The 18083-nt window shown below is 34.9% G+C and overlaps 1 protein-coding gene across 3 annotated transcripts in view; it reads right to left on the bottom strand.

Annotated features, from left to right (window-relative positions):
- Positions 1-18083, bottom strand: part of BRINP3 (BMP/retinoic acid inducible neural specific 3) — a 417329-nt gene that overhangs the window by 84753 nt on the left and 314493 nt on the right. For all 3 annotated transcript variants that reach the window (XM_027122179.1, XM_027122181.1, XM_027122180.1), the window contains one exon: positions 5784-6006. In XM_027122179.1, the coding sequence (XP_026977980.1) occupies positions 5784-6006 (223 nt within the window). The remainder of the gene's footprint in view (positions 1-5783; positions 6007-18083) is intronic.

Here is an 18083-nt window from a genome sequence, read left to right as displayed (position 1 = left end):
AGGCCACAACAGTGAGAGGCCCGCGTACCGCAAAAAAAAAAAAAAAAAAATAGAACATGATATGCATATTGTAACAGATGATCCAATTTATGTAGAGTGGAAAACATTTTACATAAAGTAATAATTCATTGCTGTGTGTGTTCAGAGGTTGAACTATAAGTATTAAGAAAAATATCACAGAGCACTTATCAAATATGTATTGAGCACTTGCTGTCTGTGAATGTGAGAGTTGACTCTAGGAGCTCTAGCAGATAACTAAGCATTCAGATGTCTTAAAATTCTGCCTGCGTCTCATGTTTTCAGAGTTCCAGTGGGCAGGGCAATCCTTCCCAAACATGTTAAATATTCCCATAGTTTATTTCAGCATTCCCAGACTTTATCCTCCCCTACCCACAGATACTGTTCAGTCTTTCAACTTCCTTCTCCTCAAGTGTTCATTTTCTTTGTTCTTCCTCTTAGTTCATGATCATAGTATCATTTTGAATTGGACTAGAATTGGAGGAGATCATGAGGAGAGAGATGGGAAATTTGTCTGACTCCATGAAATAATGCAAATCTGCATTTGGAGATCAGCTTGAAATGGCACTTCAACTAAAATCATTTTGATATATAGGGTTTTAGACTATTCCTATGGTTGTTATGTTAAAGTACATATACATGTGCATATATATGTATTGATATATATATTATATATTAAAGTTTATATATAATGTATAGATCTATATATAATGTATGCATATAATATATAATATAATGTATGCACATGTGTATTTATATATATATATAATTATATATGTTATTATTAGTAAGATAGTATTACTCCACAAATACTCGGGACTCAGGATTCAGTCTGGTTGTATAAGGTTTCCATATGATGGAGACTAAAGTAATAATATTCTTTCTTTAACATAAAGTGTATTTATAATATAAAACATTTCAACGATATACAAGTTAAATACCTTTAAAACACTTGATAACATTTTTAAAGACAGAGAATATATATTATATTAGAGCACAGGTTGACAAAATTTTTCTGTTGGAGCCAGGTAACAAATATTGTAGCGTTTCAGGACCGTGCTGTCTGTGGCAACTAACTGCCATTAGGGTGTGAAAGTGGCCGCAGACAATATGTAAATATATAAGCATGGCTATTTCATTTATGCACATTTTAATATGAATTCCATACATCTTCATCAATCAAAAATATTATTCTCCTTTTGATTTTTTTCAACAATTTAAAATATAAAAAAACATCCTTGCCTCACAGGCTGATACAAAAACTGGTGAGGGCTGGATTTGGCCTATATGCCAATTTCTAACTCCTGTCATAGAGCATATATAAGAAGTACATGACATAGCTCTCAGATAAAGAATGAAATAGACCTAAACTCATTCTTCTTTGTGACGTTAGAGAAGTGATTTCATCCTATCTCACTTTCCATTGTTAAGGAAGAAGAGATAACTTTGTAAAAATGTTTTAATAAATTTTTAGTGGTTTACTGCAGCCACATGCACTGCCTCAGGAGAACCAACTGTGCAGACCTGCCCAACTCCACGTGCCGTGACAGCACATTGCTAGCTTGAAATTGACCATGGTGGAAATATTTATACTACAAGAATAGTAAATTCTATAAATCAGGTGTTTTTCTCCCCTAAAGAGTTTGTTGTTAAGCCTTTACCAACAGACCTTTAAATGTAATATTTCTATGGACCCTTGGCTGCTCTGTGAATAAGACATGACAGCACAAAATAGTATAGTTGAGGCACTTTATAGGAACACTACCTAATTACTTCTCAATAATTGTTACAAATATTTTTCTCTAATGAAATGAATATGTCATTTTTACTTATCTCAAAAATTTTAGAATAGCAACAAAAGTTGACTACCTCAAAGAAACAAGATTATCACAGGCTTTGGAATTTACTTCGGTAAGAAAAAGGATTTTGATGTCACGCGAATTCATGAGAGGGATAGTGCTAGCAGTGCAGACTTGCTATTTGGATAGAGGGCCACACGCTTTACCAGAAAGAAAGAATTACACTGTACATTATAAAGAAAAACTTCAACTGACCCGCATTATACAGGAAGTGTTAAGAAACAATGTTAATGGAGGCGTACTTTGCAGGTTTCATTTTAGTTTGTTTTTGTTCATTTTTCCAGACTTTAAAATATCAGATATTGAAAACCAGTTCTTAGGGTTAGATGAATTCAAGAGAATAGCTGAAAAAATTCTATAAAGACAGGGTAAAAAACCAAAATTTCTGCTAGAAGTGAGTCACTGATATTGCTTACCCACTTTCTCTTTCAAAACTTTCTGAAAACACACCCTACAAATTTCCAGCCTCTTTTCCACTGTATTCTACTAACAAACTCTAGTACATATCTTTTTGTTGTCCTAATGTAATTTTATATTATTCTATTAAAATGGGAAAAACAAAAAGCAAAACAGAAACAAAAATCTCACATTCCTGTAAATGTTTTGGGGAAAAAAATCCAAATTCAATAAAAATCTTTCGTCTAGCAAGAAGTCTGTATTTTTTTTTACTGTGTGTGATGAGTAATAACCAACATAGTAATTAAGCTAAATTTAAAAAAGAAAGTCAAGAAAAGCCTTTGGCGATCTTTTTTTTTTTTTTTTTTTTTTTTTTTTACGCGGGCCTCTCACCGCTGCGGCCTCCCCCGATGCGGAGCACAGGCTCCGGACGCGCAGGCCCAGCAGCCACGGCCCACGGGTCCAGCTGCCCCGCGGCACGCGGGATCCTCCCGGACCGGGGCACGAACCCGCGTTCCCTGCATCGGCAAGCGGACCCTCAACCACTGCGCCACCAGGGAAGCCCCTTTGGCGATCTTTGATTTATTTAGTTCAAAAGTTTTGGAAAACAAATATTTATTTCTATCATTTACTGAATTTTGTTCCAAATAATGCATCTTTATTTTATGCTGCCTATTTATTTATTCTGTAATATCCAACTTGAATTATTTCATATTTTTCTTAAAAATCTTGCACTCTAATGACATATTTGAATATTTAATTTTTATTTTAATAGAAATTAATGTCTCTTTTGATATATTTTACCCCACTATTTGTTTCAGTTTCAGTTTCCATTTCTCCACTCATTCCTTAAACGTATCCTCAGATTCTGTCTACATATTTCCCACGGTATTACATTCAGATCTTATGGTTTCACGTGCACTGATGTTTGCCATCTTACTCTCTCAAATCTCCCCTGAGCTTCAGACATACATATCCAGCTCCAGTTGAATGTGATTGAAAGAACACTTAAAGTCAACAAGTTTATAAGCAAACTCATCAATTTGCTTCCATCCCATTCTATTGTATTTCCTATTACGTTTAAGGGTAGAACCATCTATTTCAGTGGTTTACAAACTCTATTTAACCCACACAGAGCATAAAGTAACAGTGTCTTTCTCCAGCCATAATTCTCTGTTAAGGAATATTTCCTTGAAGTATGCAGGCAGATATATAAAAAATATCCTATGCATGGAAGGAATAAGAAGACTTACAGGATGCATAAAATAACAAATCTTAATACCAGTGCTTGCAGAGAAATTTATAGCAGTGAAAGCCTATATTAAAAAAAAAATGAAAGCTCTCAAGTCCATAACCCACCTTTTCTCTCTATGAAACTAGAAAAAGAAAATTACAGTACACACAAAGCAAATAGAAGAAAAGAAATAATAATAATCACAGTGGAAAAATCAAATAAAAAGGAGAAAAATAATAGAGAATATAAAGAAAACTAAAAGTTAATGTTTTGAAAAGAAACAAAATTGACAAACTTTTGGGCTAGACTGACCAGACAGACAGACAGGTGGGGAGAAGAGATGGATAAGAAAGTGAAAAGACTGGAAGGAGATATTTATATATCATACTACTGATAAGGAACTGGCATCAAAATACATAACTTACAACTTAATGCAAATAAAAAACAAACAAAAAATGAGTGAAGAAAATTCAAATAGATATCTCTCCAAAGAATATACACAATGGGCAATAAACACATGAAAAGATGTTTAACATCTTTAGTCGCTGGAGAGATATAAATTAAAATCACAGGAAGATGCCACTTCACATCCACTTGGATGACTATAATCAAAAGGTCAGATAATAAAAACTGTTGGTGGGTTTCCCTGGTGGCACAGTGGTTGAGAGTTCGCCTGCCAATGCAGGGGACACGGGTTCGTGCCCCAGTCCGGGAACATCCCACATGCCGCGAAGCGGCTGGGCCCGTGAGCCATGGCCACTGAGCCTGCGTGTCCGGAGCCTGTGCTCCGCAGCGGGAGAGGCCACAGCAGTGAGAGGCCCGCGTACCGCAAAAAAAAAGAAAAAAGTGTTGGTGAGAATATGGAGTCATGGGAGCTGTCACTCATGGTTGGTGGAAATATAAAATAGTACGGCCATTTTGGAAAACAGTTTGGCAGGTCCTCAAAATGTTAAATATAGGATTATCTTCTGAATAGTCAACTCTGCTCATAGATACATATCCAAGAAAATTGAAAACGTATGTCCACATTTAAAAAAAAGCACATGAATGTTGACAGCAGCATTATTTATACTAGCCAAAAAGTGGAAACAACCTGTGTCCATCAAACGATTAACTGATAAGTAAAATGTGATATACACATACTACTGATACATGCTACAACATAGGTGAACCAGAAAGCCCTATGCTAAGTGAAAGAAGCCAGTAACAAAAGACCACATATGGTATGAAATGTCCAAAATAGGCAAATCTATGAGGACAGTTAGTAGATTAGACAAATCTATAGAGACAAATAGCAGGGATGGGTGTGGAGTATGGGGACAGACTGAGGTTTTTTGGGGACAGTGACAATGTTCTCAGCTTAGATTGTGGTGATGGTTGCATAAATTTGAATATGCTAAAATCCAATGACTTGTAAAAAAATTCCAATAATTTATTTTGAAATCAAATTTTAAAAATGTGTAGACTCAGTTGTTTGGGTTTTTTTTGTGAAAGAAATCTGTAATTACAGATTTCTTAATGATTTAAGCATCAGGTCAAACTTCAAGTATTTTATAATAGAGATACGGGTACAAATGCATACTTTCTTATGATTTTGTCCTAAATTTGTCCTTAGCTTTTCATTTTATGTATTTTCAACCTGACTTCTACTAAATACATGCAAATTTTTATTGTACTGACTGGTCAACACATCTTAAACTAGCAAATCTAAAACTCGTGCTTCCCTAGATCAGTTCAGGCACAAATATTTTAATAGTCTGTCAACATTCATAAAAATTGTTTGAAACTTTCCCATCAATTTTCATAGAGTCATGTAGAATGAGTTTTATGGTTTTCTGAACACAAAGAAAACACAAAGAAAAAATTAAAATTCTTCTAAAGAATTTAAAAATTAAAATTCTTTTATTTGAAAATCTTAAGAAATTTCACTTTTTATTCCTGCTTAGTTCCTAGGCTTACAATGTAACTGTAAGTCTTTGTGTTTTTATGTTCACTGTGATACAATTATCAGTTGACTACCATGCGCAACAAGTTAGAAAAATTTATTGATTCTGATAGTAAAAGAAAAGTTAAAAAAAAGAAAATAGTGTATGTGCTCTCATTGTACTATTACTTTGGAAAATAACTACAATTAATTATTATGAGACTTAAGACTACATGTTGTTTTCTGATTATCTCTAATAATATAAATAACATTGCGTTATATATATTACTACATCTACATTCAGAAAATCAATAGAGCTGTCCTCAGTTGTCTACATTGCTACATGTCTTACCTTTGTCTTGGCAAGCTGATGAGGGGTTGTTTATGACATCTCTTGCTAAGGCTAAAGAGCTTGTGTACAATTTTCTGTGCCTTTAGGAAAAGTTGCTTCATGCTGTTCTCCAGTTGTTCATAGCGGCGCTGAAAATTAGAGTCCATTGTCCACAAATGCATTATGGTAGACGTGTTGAGGAAATAATTCATGGGTAGCCTTTTCATAAAGAACTTGAATTCATCTGAAAAAATGTCAAAATTCAACACTTTAATAATAAAATAATTATTTTCCCTTTTCCCCAAAACACATTTAGTATGTTAATGTTAAAAAAGAATACAATCTATTATTTTCTGTGTAGCAAATTAATGGCAAGAAGGAAATTTTTTTATGCTTTAGGATTTTCTTTTTTTGTTCCCCTCAAGAAAGAACATTCACAGAAAAAGATAATTAAAAGAATCGTGCTACAGCAAATAATGGGGGCAGAAAGTTTAAGGTGAACTTAATTTTTCCACATTCTCCTTTCGATGGTATTTGAATTTGATGATACTGAAGTTTTTCCCATAGGTAGTGGTCATTAATCTAGCTTTCATTTTTGGCAACAGTATTAATAATTTGTTCCAAGTATTGTTCATTAAATAAATATTCTCAGAAAATTTCATTAAATCAGTATATATATATATTATCATTACTAAATTATTATATTGTTTAAGGAAAAAGAGGAAACTTTTATAGTGTAAAATATAATATTCAATGATGTACTCTGGTTGTTCCCTTAGTAACTGCCCACATTTCAATTTGTTAAAACAACAGTTTAAAACCTAACTGTATAATTAAGAGAAAAAAATAAAAAAGAATTTAAAGCTCCAGTATTGGCTTTTTGTGTGTGTCAATAATTATTATGTCTAAATTATTTTCTTTTCAAATGTCTAAGTAACTAACAGTAGGAACAAAAGTTGACACTACAATAAAATAATCATCTGAAAGGTCTATTAATTATCTCAACACAGAAGAGCCAAAAGATAGAAACAACCCAACTATTCATCAATAGATGAATGGCTCTACCAAGTGTGGTATATACCTAAAATAGAATATTACTGAGCCATAAAAATGAAGTTCTGATGCATGCTACAACATGGATGAACCTTCAAAATATCATGCTAAAAGTGAAATAAGCCTGAGAACAAAGGACAAGTATTGCATGATTCCACTTATATAAAATATTTAGAATGTTCAAGTTCATTGAGACAGAAAATAGATTAGAATTTACCAGGGGATGGGGGAAGAGCAGATGGGAAGTTTTTGCATAATAGCTATAGAATTTCTGTTTGGGGTGATAAGAACTTTTTGGAAAAGAGACAGTGGTGATGGTTGCACAGCATTGTGAGTGTAATTAATGTCACTAAATTGTCCATTTAAAATGGCAAATTTTATGCTATATACATTTTACCACAAAAATATTTAAAAAAACAGAAACAAAGAGAGTAGAGCCTTCTCCCCATCTCTCCTTTTCTTCTTAAATATTATGATCATGGACTCAAAACATAAACTTTTTATTTATTTTAGTATTTCTTTAAAGGATTTATTGTGTTTAGCATACCACATTGCCCCCAGTTCCATGTTGGAGTGGCTGGGTTTCCTCAGCATCTATACTCCAGCACAGGACAAGATTTGGAAAATGTTTTCAGTGGCTGAAGATGTTTTATTTAGTAAGTGATACAAGCCACATTTTAATTACTATTCTACCCATAAAAGTGTTATATTGCATGCATTAAACCTCAGTCTTTCTGTGCCTTAATTTCCTCCTTTGTAAATGAGATAGAAAGTTTTGGATAATAATAATCTCATTTTATTTTTAAATTCTATGGTGTTACTGTTGTTTTAAATGACTGTTAGTTTTAAATATCCAATTCAAAAACAGTTGTTTTCAAATAGCCAGTTACAGGCATTAGTGTTTAACTGAACTTGGACAAGGTATGTTAATACCGATTCCTTATTAGTAGAGAATGGCTCAATTGCAGTGTTTCAAAACCTCCAAATTATCATCCACATTTTAAAAAATATGCCGTTAACATGGGAAAAGATAAACTACACTGATACATATACATATTTAAAGCAACTAATTTATAGTTTTATAAATCAGGACTATTTCAATAATCAAATCCAAACTATTTCATCAGTGATGGAAAATGCAACTTTTAAACAATTAACAGAAAATTATATTCATGAATTTTGGGGTTGATATTTTTTCTAGAGGAAATAAATACAAAGTTCTGGCATCTTTTGGACATTAAAGGTATAGACTTTACCAGAAGAACAAGGAAAAAAAAAAACAAAAGGAAAAAATAGGACATTTTATTGCAAAATCTATGGGGAAAGATTTTTGAGAATATATCCATTTGATGTGCTTCAAATCATTTTTTAAAGTAAGCAGGGTATAAATAAGAGATACATTTTAAAATTCCAATTTCACAGTACCCTACATTTTGTTTGGTCCCATATGTCTCTTTTGAGAAACTCTCTCCTTTGAATAAAGGAGTTCGTGCATGGAAACTGGAAAGCATTCCTTGGATTATTCACAGAGCAGATGCCACTACTGTGAAAACTAATCATTCATTTCATTGTCATCTTTTACTTGAACACTTTTGATAAGCCTTTATTGTTTCATGGGTATGCATATTTTAGTTATTTTCATTGTTTGTTATAGTAGCATTATGAAAGTTTCTAAATCAGTAAATTTCATTCACGTTAAAGAATATGTTAATTTATTTAATTTTACCAAAGTGTATGTAATAGTGTATGTCCGCTGAAAACTGGCACTATGTAATTTCTAAGAAACAGTTTTAACATGACATTTGAATAATTACTTCATTATGAAGTCATTAAGAGTCACCACTGACAGTCACCCAAAACATTTATTGGACACCTGTTGTGTACAAAACATACAGATGTTTCAGTCTATGAGTGAGAATATGAATAAACCTTTCATCTTATTTTTTTAATGAAAAATAATATTAAATATTTTTAAATGTTATAATAACATCTTATCTAAAATTCATTCTACTTAGAAGTCAATAGAACCTCCAGAAATATTCTTGTGGATATCTTTTCTTTTATTTTTGGCAATTAGTAAAGTTCTCATTTATAGAATATGAAAATAAAATTTGAATGATACGTTAGAATTATTATATAAATCTAGAGATTTACATAACTACAAAGAGAAAAGATAATGATTAGGGGACACCAGATAACACTTTACCTTACAATAATTTCCAAACCCATGTAGGAGATAAAGTGCTGTTGCTTTTCACATGGCAAGTAAACAATGACTAGCCATACTTTCTAGTTTCATGACTTCAATGTCAGCAAAAATATTTTATTAATGCTACTGCATTTGTATATTGATTTTATGTATTTATATATTTATGCACTTTATTCTCATGCTTCACAGTTGAATTAAATAGGTGAGAGTGGAGAATGGAACATTTTCAGGGTGTAAAAGAACCAGCCATAATACATAGAGCCTGATTTGTGTTTCTGCCTTTATTGATGAGCATGAAAAGCATTGACCAATGTATTGATAATGCATTTTCACATATTCAGAACCTCTGATCAGAAATGCTTTGGAATATATTTTCAAAGGTGTTCTAAAGCATTCTAAATTTTCTAGAGCTTTGGGAGCACATAAATTACTTCCTCAAAAGTGTATGAAAGTAATCAGATACTTTTGTATTATTTAGAGACAATTTCTTGAGTTATAAATCCACCAAAATATCCAAAACAGAAGCTGTTTCCATTAGAAAGTAGGACTATGGGTAGGGAGGACTCAGGGAGGAAACTTGTGCTTTTATGGTATTTATTATTTCATATGAATGTGTTATTTTACTAAAATTTAAATAAATACTGTGAATCAGTAAAAAACATAGCCAAAAAATACTATTAAATTGTCAGTACACTATGTTTATATCTTATGTTTCATATATTTACATAAAATGCTATTATTTAGTGACTTGCTAATATAAAAGTAAAAGCGTACTGGCTCACATTCCATGTTTTTTTCCTGTATCAATTAACATAGTGGTACACTCAAAGTATCTTTTTAGTAGAAATGACAATGCAATATGGATAATAATTTCAAGTATTATGAAAGCATAGCAATACTCTTACTACAATAACAAAATATTGTACAGTATATAGCAAAGTATGTAAAGAACATGGACACAGAGCAATCTTTAAATGAAAGGATGTAATAGGTAAAAAAAAAAATGTGTGTCAAATATATAAGAAGAATCCATGCAAACATTTGTTTTTAAGCAGGAAGGATAATCGTTTCTCATTTTGTGATACTACTGGTCTAGTTTCTTCAAACTCCTCTCTCCTGCTTATGTTTGTAAACACAGGATTTTTTGAAATAATACACATTAATAACATATTCTAGTAACATAAATTTTCTGTAATCTGTAAGTTAAAAAAGCAAACATTATCTCCTTATACTGAATGCAGTACCGAGGCCTTATCTATACATGAACACATGGCAAATATAGTCTGTTTCTATGGATGGATTTTTGTTTATCAGTTTGTTTAGCTTTCAGTAGGTTTATACCTATACGGAGTACTATCTCCAATGCTGACAAATAAATATCAAACTACCTACCACCGGACCTCAAAGTTATTGCTCAACCAGAATCCCTTCAAATAAAGCTGTTTCTTGTTTCTTGAGAATCACAGTTTCCTAGAAGATAGTATGGATTCTTCTATCTTCCTCTGATTTTCAAGGACAAAGATTTGCCTAGCAAATAAGTTGTGAACCTTGATGCTCCAGAAATGCAAGCCTTAAGTAGGTTAAGACACAAAACTGAGAAACAAATGCAAAAGTGCGTAGGAAGAAGGGCTGATGGGGAAAAAAAAGTCAAGACAGAGAAAATTTCGGTAATGGGTGTCCTGAATGGCAGAAGTTACCAATGGCTGAAACGACAATCTAACCTTTGACGGAGTACAATGAACAGGCAAATTTTGACCCACTCCATAATCCTGACTAGAACTGGTTGATTTTTAACTTTTACAAAGTATTTTATTTCCTCCAAACATTTCTCAGGGACTATTTGAATCACTTGTACCAGTTTAGAATTTTGTCAACTTCTACAGTAAATCACTGAGACGACTTTGAGTGGTCACGTATCAATGCAAGTCTATTCAAACTGTTCTATAAGCCACGGGTATAGAGTTTACGTTGAAACTGACAAAATACCATAATGCTGCATAAAGTAAACGGCAAGCCTGTTTAATAGCTTGTGAACTGGCCAATTTTCTGAGGCTACAAAGGGGTTCAAGCGGGCATAAATCAGAAGTTGAACCTAATTCCTTAGTAGCTGCCTAGAAATAAGTTGTGCTTTCCCTGACCATTTTCTTTTTCTCTGAAAGATACATCATATTTTTGTATTAAAATACTTCAATACAGCAAGACAATGAATCTGTCCTTCATTGGATTGCCCTGTTTATGAACCCCTCTTCAAATGTTTGAGAACTTACCCAAACAGAGCTTTATCTCTATAATTATAACTAACTATGTTATTTCTATAGTTATAGCTTATCTCTCTAACTATAACTAACTAACCCTAACTACAGAACAGGCAAGACCCAGGTCTTGACTTTTCCAGTGGCCTTGCAGCTACAGAGTGGATGCATCATCTAAGATATAGAAATCAGGTGTACCCACGCAGAGTTTGGATCTTAAGCTGTTGATGCAATAACAAAGAGGATGCCTACAGCAATTCTCTAAGGAGATAGTGGTTACAGCAGTAATGGTAGTGCTATTGTATGGTCAGGCCACTCAAGATGGCTGTTCTCTTGCTCTCTGTCCATCCCCTGCTTGACCAGTGCCTGCTTCACCTACACCCCACTCACATAACTGACCTTCCTAAGTACTTGCCCCAGGCTTCAGCTAGTGATTGTTCTAGCTTTAGATCAGAACTCTCCACTATGCTTATCAAAGGGGGATGACCCTCTGCTGGTTTCCTTGGCAACCAATAAGCCAACCTGATGTCAATTCTCCTATAACTGGTAACCTCCCCCTGTCTATGGGAGCAAAGATGGCCACTCTATCCTGTCCTGGTGCCTGCAGCACACGATGGAGTATCACTCCAGGACCTTGCTTCAGACGTGTAAGCTCCCCCATCCATTAAACCCTTGAGGTCTCTGTCACTGACTCTGGGCTCTTTCTTCAGTCTGGAAGCTAGGCAAGTACAAGCCTTTCAGGCCTGCGGGGTGCAGCCCGACAGCGATCCACTGTTCATTGCATTTAGCAATGGTGACCTCCCTAAATAAGTCTTCTGCAAGATTTTTCACTTGGTCCCAACTATGTAGCACAAGAGTATGCTTCTCTAGCTTTCTTGATGATTCTATATGCTACCCAACATCCTTTAATAGATTCCTTATCAGGTTGGGTCAGCTAGAGCCTGTTTTTCTTACTTGCAGCAAAAAATCTGGGTGATAGAGGTACTGGTATGAGAAGTGGTTTGGAAGAGTCTCCATGGACAATAAGGAGAGTATGTGCTTGGTTTTCTGGATTAGTTGGAAAAAAATGCTTTTTAAATCCATGCAGTATTAAAGGTGGAAGTCTGACAACAGAAGTACCACCTGTGCTCACCTAGAATGAAGAGTTTGTTGTAGAAATGGCATTTGGGATTATGTGCCTACATAGAACTGAATGAGGAACATAAAAAATTCAAAGACTGAGCGTGACTTGGTTACTACAAATAGAGATAGCTTGCTTAAAGAGCTAAAAATCCTATACTTTTTTTTTTTTCCCTCAAAGCACAGAATGAGTACTGGTGAGTACTGGAGACTTTCAAGGACTGTGCTAAAGGGATCTTTTATCTCTTGCAGCTGTAGGGCTTCAAAACAAACTTTTATCCCAAGATTGAATTTAAATTCCTGCCAGATCTGTTAAAGTTAGAAAGAACACTGGGAAGAGGTGGGAACCTGGGAACTGGAAGGTAGATGTGGGGGATGACTGGGATGAACTCAGAATAATCCAAAGCATTGATGCTTACTTTATTTGTCCCCACGAAATAGCCCCTTCTGTCCTGCCTGATGGACTAACTCTGTCCTGCTTTCAGTCACTGTAATGATCTTAATCGAAGGAATGACCTTCGTTAGGAAGCCAATGTTCATCACGTCCCACTTTCATCACCAATCATGCCCCAGGGGAGTTTACTGAAAATATTCCAATTTTCCAATGGTTCTCAAGAACTTGCTGATTTTTATTGGAGAAAGGACATTAAACGCATTGGTAAAAAGAATACCTGCCAGCATCTCTGATGAACATTGTATTCTGTAGGATGGGAACACCAGTTACTGTGTGAAATCAGATGGGATCTCTGGTTTTAATTAGGATACAATTACCCCTCTGTGACTGAAGCCTAGAAGCAGCTATTAACGATCAGAGGCACAGTGGACATGGGTACTGTAATAGGTCCCGTGTATTACTCAGAAAAGGTCTAACCTGTAGGAATTTTAGAGTTTGCTAATCAGGTCATGGTCCCTCGGGATTTAAATGTGGAACCAGTGCTGTGAGGTCCTATTTAATTTGTATAATAGAAAAAAAAGTTAAGTCTGCAACAAAGGCCTGACTTGAGTTTTCATGAGCGAGAAGAATGCTGTCCCTGGTCCTGAATAATTTCAAGGACTCAGAACTCCTGCACCACAGCTTAAGTAGAGCAAATAATTCCTTTGCATTGTGAACTAATTCCTTGGGCTCCTAAATGCCACAATATTCCATGAATCGGAGAGTGGCCTTATAGAAATAAGATAGCAAATTGGGTTTTCCTTGAATCCTCAAATCAGGTCCAGTGGGACCCTAACCCATGCCGTGTTTATTTTCCCAGTCTCTGAATAAAGAATTAGAATACAGCATCGGCTCCCTAGCCTATTAAGTAAAATCTATAAAGGAAAGATAAAATGAAGCTTCCCTCTCCTACGAAAAGACTAAATTCAAAGTGATGTTGCTTGTTTTTTATGCTTGACACCGTTGCAGGAATTAGAGATCGGCTCAACACTGAAAATTTTGAGAATCATCATCATATTCCATCCCTAATTAACTCACATGTTGGTGATAGCTCAATCATAGAGTAACTCTAATTAAAACTGCCATTCCAGATGTGGCAGCTTACTGGTGGCAGGACTCCTCACACTAGGGATAAAGTTTCTTCTCTGGTACAAACCCTTTTCTCTATCATTGTAAACAGAGAATACTAGAAGCAATTTTCTTTCCTATGCCAGCTGCGAGAGTGAAACATACCTATTGTATTCAAGGATCAAATCATTTCGCAGCCTATGTGCGACAGCTTACTTCACAGGAACGCACACCATCTCATCTTATCACGGGACATATATTGTTAATGACATCATACTGAAAAGATGTGAAACACACAAGTGGCGGGTATCCTGGCTGCTGGCCCATACTTTAGCTGTGTGCAAGGTCTGCAAATACATTTTGTGAAAACTCAAGCATCTGATGCCTGAGTGAACTTTCTGAGAGTCCAGTGGATATCTTGTCCAAAGCAAAGAACAAGTAACTATTCCTCCAGCTCCCCTCAATAACAAAGATGTACAGATCTTGGAAGTAGCGGCAGAGGAATCATCTGGTAGCATTACTTACAACAATGACTTCAGTGATCTGTCTCGGGATGTCAGAGATGCCAGCTGCAGATTCTGTTGCTCCTTATATCCTCAAGCAATCACTCTTGCTATGTGATTTAGGAATCGTTCCTGGCACAGCCTCGGGGCCAGGCTCTCCAGTTCCCCTGCTGATTCTGTGAGTAATCCAATCCGATGTCTGAACATAAATTCCTTTTCTGCTGCAGTCAGATTCTATTCTCACAAGAATGCTGACTGATACAGCTAATGGGGGCCTCAAATGTAATTAGAATCTGGAGTTCAACAAGAGTATAACAAATATTTATTGAGTGTCTAATGTGTGCCAATCACTATACTAGTTAAGTGCTAAAACTACATTAATAATCATTTTTGTAGCTATAATAGTACTTTCTTCATAGGTTTAGCAGATTAAATTAGGTAATTATGAAAATGTAATAGAATACCTTTTACACAATTAGTGATAAATAAATGCTAGCTATTATTTTTCTTTTTATAATTTATTCCGTGATTCTATGTGTGCTGGGCTGAGCACTTTAAGCGAATTATCTCATTTAATCCTTCCAGCAGTCCTAGGAGATGGGTACTATTATTTCGGCATTTCACCGAGGAGGACGTGTGCCTTAGCAAGGTTCAGCCAGTTGTTCAAAGTGACACAGTTATTAATTAGAGCCCAGAACAAAAGAAGTCTGAAAAAAGTATGGCTCCTGCCTTAATAAACATAAACTCTTCTGGGAGTTGACAGAAAAATAAAATTATTATTCCCTATATTTAAAGACTGCTTTTCTTTGGTAGACTTTTCACAAATATTATCACATCCAATCTCATAATAACCCCGCAGGGATCGGCAGGTTTTATTGAGACTTGATGTGAAACAATTTTGAATTAAGAGATCATTACACAGAGTCAACTGTGAGAGAAAAATGAGAAAAACAATGGACTCAAAGAAATATAAAAGGAGAGACCAGTTTCTATTTTTTCTGAGGGGCAGGACAATGTTTTAGTTTTCTTTGTATTCTCCCTTTACAAAAGCCTAAGACAGCACATTACAGAGAGTATGAATTAAGAATGTTTCTTAAGTGGCTTAACCAATTGACAAGATCCAGAAAGAAACAGTTGCAGTTAACTATAAACATGTATAGAATAATTCATTTGGAAAAGCAGAGTTTGAGTTTAGTCATATAAAATATGAAGCCATGAGTGGGAAAATAAAGTTGAAATAAGATGTGTAGTACAGTTCTAAGCCTTAATATTGCTATGGAAAAAGGATTTCAGGTTGATGGAAACATTATGAGATAAAGGCATAGATAAATGTCTTAGTTTTATGGATAAGAAACTGACAAATGGGGTTCAGATGGTAAAGTTACAGTGTATGTGAATTTCAGAGTATTGATAAATAATCAAAATATCCTGCAATGACATGTGATCATTAGTTATAAACAAAACTGTAAGTATGTACTCATGATTACATAAGGATTTTTACATCTGGTATCTTTTAAGTATCAAGCACTCTTCTAGGCACTTAATTCTCTTAATTCTACATAGTACTTATTGCTGTTAGATCCACTGTATTAAAACCATACCTATGACTTAGAGATGCTGAGTAAATTTTGTCAGGTGGGAAGCCTTGTAAGTAATGCCTAGAGAAAAACTGCTGAACACAGAAGCAGTATCTGCCATGAGATCAAATCCATCTGAAACCTTGTACCCACCATCAGAGAATCCAGAGCCACGGTGATGCTGGTGAGAATAGAATTTACCTCATACACTCTAAATAGGAAGTAATATTAAAGGATATATCCTTTCTCTTGAAACAGAAAAAGCATGCCAGTCACCACCCCCTGCCCCTTATACACAAATCGTCAATTTTTGCAGCAGTTTTTATTTTTCATCAATAATGAAAAATGGAGGCCAAAGAAGTTTAGTGATATCCATATGAACACAGGTCTACAGAAAAGTTGAATTAATACTTAAACTAAGACCTTTAGCCCATAATCTGTCTTTTATACTATGTGACCATCTTAGATGTCATAAACATACACGAAAATATATAATCAGTATTAAAATAATACTAATTCACATGTTATTTAACTATTAGAAACTATTTCCAAACAGGACAATTTTTAAAACTATGTAAATAAAATCATGATTTTTTATAATGTTCAAATTGGCAAATTTATAATTAAATACAAGCATTAAGGTTTTTATCTTAAGTTATTCTTATATCGTTTATTCCGGGTATAGTTCCAAGTATAGTTAGGACTCTCAATACACTATAGAAAAATTATCTTAGTCACTTCTCGCTTGATGGAATCTTAATAAATTATCTTAGAACTTTGGAAAACCGAACTTTAACAAAGAGTAGACACACCTTTCAAAGAGTGAAACCTCTGAGAAAAAAGCACCCCAGATCCTGCACAGAAAGGACAGGGAGAGTGTATCAAGAGAAAAAAGGCCTCTCCACCAGCCACAGGGCGTGTCTCTACACACAGCTAGGCAGGATTGGCTCCATGATATTCAACTGAAATCTGGTTTTTTTCCTTCCTTTTTCACAAGTCCTACATACAATTGAAGTATATACTAGAAGAAAAAAATATGATAAAGTATTCAGTAAAACAGCATCAGTACCTGTGGTAGCAAATAAATGCCTAACCTATATAAACCTATATATGTGTGTATGTAGATAAATATCCTTAATTCCATCCTCGAATATTTACGTATTAGCTTTAATGTAGAATTAAGAGATGTCATAATCTCTATTCTTATCATGCCATGATTGAAACTGGTTCCTCGTATTTCTTGTTGAAAGCCTTTTTCTCTGAATTCAATTAACCAAATACACTGTGTGTTGTGTTCCTCCAATAGATTTTTCATATTACTCAAATTTGTCAGGAACTTGGCTTTTTGAATAAAGACAATATGTGATGCTTCCAATTGTTCATGCTTAGTCTATTTATTCCAAATGAAAACATCTCAGACTGTGGCGTTTACGCTTTCACACTGCTGGCAGTCGTGCTCAGTTGTTTATCATGAACTTGGCACCATCATCACCAATCCAAGGCTGAGAACTCTTTCCCTAAAGCCCCGTACTTGGACAATTCTGTGTTAGAGTCTGTCAATGAGAGAAACTTGTGAGGTGTGGAAGGTGGACATGAAATGGAAGCCATTATTCTCAGGAGTTTATGATGATGAACATGAGACAGTCACATACAGTTCTTTGCAAAATTCAGTGACATGGTGGCTTCTACAGCTAGACCAGGTTCCACAGAAGTGGCAACTTGCCCAGAAGTAGCAACTTCCAAATACCTCTCCCTGGGCTCCCACTTCACAGTGGCCAGATGCTCGCAGCCTCTTGGACGTGTCCACAGACTCTGCCTTTTCCATCCATTCCATGGCTTTGAGATTAAGTGGATTATAGATGTTTCTCTAATTCCCTGTCTACCCCTTTCATTCCTTCACTTTCCAAGTTCCTCCCTCATGTAAAACACTATTTCCCATTTCAAGCCCCTTTATTCCCATAATACTTTCTGTGGCTTTATTTTCCTAAGCTCAGAGGAAGAAAGCAGGTGAGGCAGCTGTGGCTGATTTCCTACTACATCCATTGTCCTCTTACAGAACATTGATTTTAGTGCTGACCGCGATGGGTCCAAATATAAAACTCCTTGC

Source organism: Aethalodelphis obliquidens, unplaced genomic scaffold, assembly GCF_003676395.1.
Source record: "Aethalodelphis obliquidens isolate GAN/ISIS:26980383/991018 unplaced genomic scaffold, ASM367639v1 scaffold24, whole genome shotgun sequence".
In the NCBI taxonomy this organism is placed as follows: domain Eukaryota; kingdom Metazoa; phylum Chordata; class Mammalia; order Artiodactyla; family Delphinidae; genus Aethalodelphis; species Aethalodelphis obliquidens.
The sequence above is the reverse complement of the archived record's forward strand: the minus strand, read 5'-3'. Positions and strand labels throughout refer to the sequence as shown.